Source organism: Eimeria necatrix, genomic scaffold, assembly GCF_000499385.1.
Source record: "Eimeria necatrix Houghton genomic scaffold, Enh_scaff1053, whole genome shotgun sequence".
Lineage (NCBI taxonomy): Eukaryota > Apicomplexa > Conoidasida > Eucoccidiorida > Eimeriidae > Eimeria > Eimeria necatrix.
In genome coordinates, this window is record NW_013654835.1 from 6335 (window position 1) to 12812 (window position 6478).

At 51.7% G+C, this 6478-nt stretch overlaps 1 protein-coding gene across 1 annotated transcript in view; it reads right to left on the bottom strand.

Moving 5' to 3' along the window:
- The window catches only part of ENH_00001860 (Polyketide synthase, related), a gene marked incomplete at both ends in the record, with an annotated part of 12256 nt that extends 5883 nt beyond the window's left edge, over positions 1-6373 (bottom strand). The window contains 2 exons of the mRNA XM_013583946.1: positions 136-2454; positions 2557-6373. Coding sequence (XP_013439400.1) covers positions 136-2454; positions 2557-6373 — 6136 coding nt within the window. The remainder of the gene's footprint in view (positions 1-135; positions 2455-2556) is intronic.
- Positions 6374-6478: the final 105 nt, after the last annotated feature.

Genomic DNA, 6478 nt, shown 5'->3' on the forward strand with positions numbered 1-6478 from the left:
GAGTCCAAATGCCCCTCTTGCCCAACTCCATGAAGCGTCCATTTGGTCCGAGCAGTTTGAGAGACTCTGGGATATAGTCGTCCACGAGCGTGTTCAGCACTACGTCGACGTGCCCGTCTGGCCCTAGGAACTCACGCATATCCTTCGCAAAAGTCGACGCATCGCGGCTTGTCGTGATATACTGAATTCCAGCGGACCGCAGGTATTCTTCCTTGGCTCCGCCGCTGCAGGTTGCATAGACTGTCGCCCCCACCCTTTGGCAGTACTGGATAGCAATCAGTCCTACGCCTCCTGTTGCCGTGTGTATAAGCACCTTGTCAGACTCCTTAACATCAGCTAGTTGGGCAAATGCATAGTCAACAGTAGCTGCGACAACAGGTAGTGCGGCTGCTTCTTCAAAGGAGCATGAAGCAGGCATCCTCCTCAATAGTTCAGCAGGCGCCGTAACGAATGTCTTCAGACAACCTTGAGCAATGCCGTAAACACTGTCGCCAATTTGCAGGCCGGAAACCTGGCTGCCAACTGCCACGACCGTGCCTGCGCAGTCAGCGCCGGGTTGCCCGGGGTCTCCGGGGTATAGACCCATAACATTAAGTACATCGCGAAAATTTAATCCAACAGCGCGCACACGAATACGACACTGATAGGGCTCGAGGGAGCTGCGCTGCATAGGTGCTTGTGGGCGAAGAGATAAGTTCGTTACTGCTCCACGGTCAGGCAAATGGAGCTCCAGTGGGCCACGTACAACCAAGGAAGAACGGTTGAGCCTAGGAAAAAGAACTTGGAGGCCAGTTCCTGACTCTGCTGAACGGACGAGCATCTCGGTTTCTTGAGGATACGCCAGGTGTTGGTCGATGATTTCGTTTACAGCTCTGGTAAGATCCAGTCCTTCTTCTATGTCCGCACACCCAATAAAGTGCGATGTACCAGTAGCGTCTACCTCCAGGCGAATGGATCGCACAAGACCCCAGATCCCTGCATTCTGGGGATGCACGCAATCATACGTTGGTCCTTGGGCTCCGCTGGTCAAGATCCATGCAGGGTAGAACTGGGCCGTTTTCTGTGTAGCCATAACCTTGGTTACGTCCAGGACAGACGAAAGAATATCTTGAGGGCTTGAAGCTGTGCTAAGGGCGAGAACAAAAATTACTTTGTCCGACTCTATAGGCGAAGAGGCATCCGGCAGTGGCAGGACGTTGGCAACGGTTTCAGCTGTTGGTTTTGAGAGCCAAACAATGGTTGTCTCTTCGCTGTCTGAAAAGTCATCACGCAGAGCTTCATGATCCCCAGTACAGTCAATGAAAATAATTGCTGGTCGTGCTGGTTCAGCTGTACTGCAAGTATCCGTAGAGCAGGGCCCGCCTTCGTCTGTGTGAGAGCTTGTAGCATCTGCATCGGCTGCGTTCGGCTGCGCAGGGCGTTGGGCGTCGCTGCTGAGTGGAGATAGTTGGCTGACGCCCTCGCTTTCTGCCTCTGTCGTACTTTGTGAATCCAGCTTTGACGATGGAATCCATTCAGTGTGCCACAGAAGATCGCGGGGAATCGCAGCTGAAGGCTCCATGTCTATCTGTCGGAAAGTGACTCCACTGAAGTCTGATACTACCTTGCCATCCGATGTGAAAAGCTGGGCATCAACAGTTGCTGCAGTTGGGGTACGAGACAATAGGGAAACCCGGGCCCATATTTCCTTTTCTGAGCTTGCACTGAGTATGGTCACGGATTCAATGGAAAAAGGAATCATAGCCTTGCGCTGCCCTTCATCTGATAGCAAAATCGCGGAGAGTTGTAGCGCACCATCCATAACAGCAGGGTGTAGACGGAAGCCACGCTCGAAATTCTTTGGGCTCACGGCTTGCAGTAGACCAACAACTGCATTCTCACCTTTAAATGCGCGCTTAACAGTGCGGAACCGTGGACCATACGACAAACCAGCTTTGTGTAGCTCAGCATAGGCTGAGGCCATATCAACTTCATCGGGGCACGCCTCCAGGATAGTCTTGCTATCGACGTCTGGTATCTCCATGGAGCTTGTGAGGATTTGTGCATACGCGTGGACCTGCTGCTCCCCCTCATCTGTTTCTGAGCTGCTTAGCAAGCGTACTTGGCAGTGGGAGTCAACTGATACAGAGATGGAAGTGTTGGAGCCTGGCTGGAAGATGAGTGGCTTTTCGAAGACGAGCTGAGACAAGCATGGTGGGGTCGCCGATGCTCCCTTGTCCAGGACCTCTCTGGAGGCTACTGCCATGAGCTCCAGCATGGAAGTTGCCGGCAACATCGGCTGATCCTTCACAACATGATCAATGAAAAGCGACTCTGCCTCCTCACTCATGCCACCAACAAAGTCCACGCGACCGTCCTCGTGAGCAACTTTGCGGCCCAGCAACGGGTGGCAAATGTCCCTCCACGGGAAGTACTTCCTATTGAAAACGACCGACGCTGGCTTCGCACCTTTTGCTGCGCATCGCATCAGAAACACGAGTTAAAGGTCTTCAGCGTGCATAGAATTTTCTTAATGATTACGTGGGGAAGACTAGAGGGACCAGTTCGAAAGCACACCTGCTGCAGCGGCGACGGCATCAATTGTTTCGATCTTGACGCCTTCTGGGTCGACCATGTTGATCCACTGGAGAGCACTATCAGCCTGCTCCTTGAGGCAACCCCTTCCCATAGAAGTAAGCGTAGGACGAGGCCCTATTTCTACTAGTAAGGTCGCTCCATTTGCTACACAGTGCTGGATAGCGTCACAAAACCTAACTGGCTTGGTGATTTGCTCAGCCCAGTAGTCAGGTTGCCGAAGAGCCTCATCACAAAGTTGTCCTGTGACTGTTGAGATCATTTCAATGTGCGGTGAATGGAGCTGCACTTGCTCTACCACTTTCTTGAAGGGCTCACATGTTGGTTCTACCAAGGGTGAATGAAAAGCGTGAGACACGGATAAAAATTTTGCCCTAGAGGAAGCATTCATTTTCTCCAGAATTGCTTGCACATCCTTTCGTGGGCCAGAAAGAACGATGCTTTTTAAGCCATTGACAACAGCAACCGATGACTTCCTCTGCTTTTCTCCATAAAAATCGGCTATGGCTTTCTCGCCCTGCTCTGCTGTAGCACGAACTGCTGCCATAACGCCGTCCATTGAGGGTAACTCTGCCATTATTTTCGCTCGACTGGCTACCAGATTAAGAGCATCCTCAAGCTTCAAGACTCCCGCCACGCACCCCGCCACATACTCTCCAAGACTGTGACCCAGAACGATGTCGGGAAAGACATTTTTTGACATCCACAGCTCCGCCAGCGCATATTCAAATGCAAATAAAGCAAGCTGAGAAATGGTGCTGCTGGCAAGAAGCGTCTTCGCTTCACTCTCCTTCTGAGGGGATGGATAGAGAATGTCGATAATGGACACGCCCATAATGCCAAGAACAATTTCGCTCGCCTTAATCAAGCACTGTCGGAATACCTGATTCTCCTCATATAGCGCCTTACCCATATTAACATATTGCGAACCCTGCCCAGTAAACATGAAGCAAATCTTTTGTCTGCTGACGGGCCTCTCAATAGAACGGAGGTTGGCTGGCACTTCTTCGAGAATTACATGGGCGTTGGCCCCTCCGAATCCGAACGAGCTAACACCAGCAAAAAGTCGTTTTATTGAACCGTTTGCAGCCAGTGGGACAGCATCTGTGGGGAACTGGACAGGGAAGTCGGAGACGTTTATGTGCTCATTCAGCTTTTTGAAGTGGATATTGGGGGGAACAGTTTTATTCTGCAACACCAGAACCGCCTTAATCAGCCCGGCAATTCCCGAAGACCCTTCCAGGTGGCCAATATTGGTCTTCAGAGCTCCAAGTATAAGCGGGTTATCTTTTGCTCTCCCATTGGCGAACACGCTTTTCAGGGCGTGCACTTCGATTGGGTCTCCCAACGCCGTGCCAGTTCCATGAGTCTCCACATAAGAAATATCAGCTGGCTTGATGCCCGCTCTGGCAATCGCTGCACGAATAACGTCAGCTTGGCTAGGGCCATTCGGTGCTATAAGACTGGCACTTCGGCCAACATGGTTGCAAGCTGTGCTTCGAATAACGGCTAAGACCTCCATCTTCGCTTCTTGAGCCTCATTAAATGGGACTATCATTGCCGCTGCTACGCCTTCACCCCTTGCATAGCCATTTGCTGAATCATCGAAAGTCTTACACTTGCCTTCAGGGGAAAGCATGCGTGCCTTGCAAAATGCAATGAACAAGTGAGGCGTAAGCATCAAGTTGGCGCCAGCAACAAGGGCAGACTGACAGTCTCCACGAACCACCTTTTCGTATGCAACATCCACTGCGACGAGGGAAGATGAGCAGGCTGTGTCAACAGCTACAGAAGGGCCCTTCAATCCATATACATACGATAGACGGTTGGCAATTATGGAGCCCGCGGAACCAGTGCCGGAAAAGGAAGATATCTTGTCATCAGACATTAGGTAAACCCAGTCATGGTTGCAAACGCCAACAAACACGCCAATGTTGGCATTGTGGAGGGATTCTCTGGTGTAGCCAGCAGAGACAAAGCTTTCATAGGACACCTCCAGCAGTATTCGTTGTTGAGGGTCCATGGCCTTGACCTCTGGGGGAGTAATGTTGAATAAAGTGTTATCGAAGTACTCTACATTATCAATGAATGCAGCCCGCTTGACATAGGCCTTCCCAGGAAAGTCAAAGTCGTCGCTGTACATTTCGTGCACACTCCATCGGCTTAGGGGAATATCCATCATACAATCCGTACGATTTATGAGCATGTGCCACATTGCTTCTGTCGAGTCAGAGCTGCCAGGGAATCTGCAGGCAACTGACACGATAGCGAGGCCCTCATGCGGGACACCACCACGTCCTAACTGAAAACCTGCACCACTCTCGGTTGGGCCGCTGTCCTCTCCCGTTGCCTCAAAGACATATTCGGTAATTGCATTAAGAGTGGGGTAATCGAACAACGTAGTTGCGGAGAGCTTCATACCCAGCTTTTTGGAGAGAAGGTTACGGAATTCGACGGCTCCGAGTGAATCCACTCCTAGATCCTGCAGAGGCTTGTCAAACGAAGGAGGAGAGCTGCTCCCAAGAACCTGTCGAGCAGCCGCAGCCACTTGAGCCTTGATAAACTCTTTCCTTTCCGCCGTAGAAAGGTGCTTCATAGTCATGCCTGACGATTCTGGTAAATCTGCCGCCTCCTGCGAGACCCCTTCAAAAAGCGGGGGGACAGTGACATATCGAATGAAAAATGCTCTCCACTTGAATGCCTGGCAAGCCAAAACCGGGGGGCAATCTGGGTGAAGAAGAACGTCATGGAGAGTTCTAAAGCCAAGTTCGTTTGTAATTCCTTTCATGCCATTTCTTGCCAGTTGCTGCCTCATCTCCACTGCCATGCCTTGCTCAATCCAGGGTCCCCACTGGACTGACTGGCAGCAAAGGCCTTTTCGTCTGCGCCACTGCGCCAAAGCATCGTGGCATGCATTGGCTGAGGCATAGTTGGCCTGCGCAACGTTTCCTATAAGCGATGTGATGGAAGAAAACAACACGAAAAACCGAAGGTCTTTGTCGATGCCCTGTTCTTCGCACACTCGATGAATGTTCCAAGCCCCTGACACCTTGCCAGAATAAACGCGACGGAGCCCTTCGAGTGACTGGCTGTCAAGGAGCGAGTCAGCAAGAGCCCCCGCTGCATGGAAAATCCCTTTGATCGGAGCCACAGTCTTCTGTATCTTCTTAAAGACGCCGCGCACGCTTTCATAATTCGACACGTCGCAAGAGAAGAAGCTTACTTTACAATTGATATTCGACAGCCAGTCCCATTCAGGCACGCTGCCTGAGGGAGGCGGAGACTCGCGACGGGCTATTAAAACAATGTTTCGAGCTCCTTCCTCTGCAAGCCAGCCGGCAACCACCAAGCCAAGAGCGCCAAGGCCACCTGTTATGACAATAGCCCCGTCCTCTACTGGTTCAATAGAGCTCGGGAGCTTGACGACGACCTTCCCAATATGCTGGGCTCTCTGCAGATACCTAAATGCAGCCACTCCTCCCTCAACAGGATCCTCCATGTCAAATACTTTCAGTGGAGGGCTGGAGAGCCGACCACTCTCGACGCTCTCCCGGATTCTGTCAAGCATTCCACCAAACCAAGCGGGGTCTTCTTCCATCATGGTGTCCACAGCTATTGTCTCGTACATCACATCTGGACGAGCCTCCTTCACTTGCTCACGAGTCCAAATGCCCCTCTTGCCCAACTCCATGAAGCGTCCATTTGGTCCGAGCAGTTTGAGAGACTCTGGGATATAGTCGTCCACGAGCGTGTTCAGCACTACGTCGACGTGCCCATCTGGCCCTAGGAACTCACGCATATCCTTCGCAAAAGTCGACGCATCGCGGCTTGTCGTGATATACTGAATTCCAGCGGACCGCAGGTATTCTTCCTTGGCTCCGCCGCTGCAGGTTGCATAGACTGT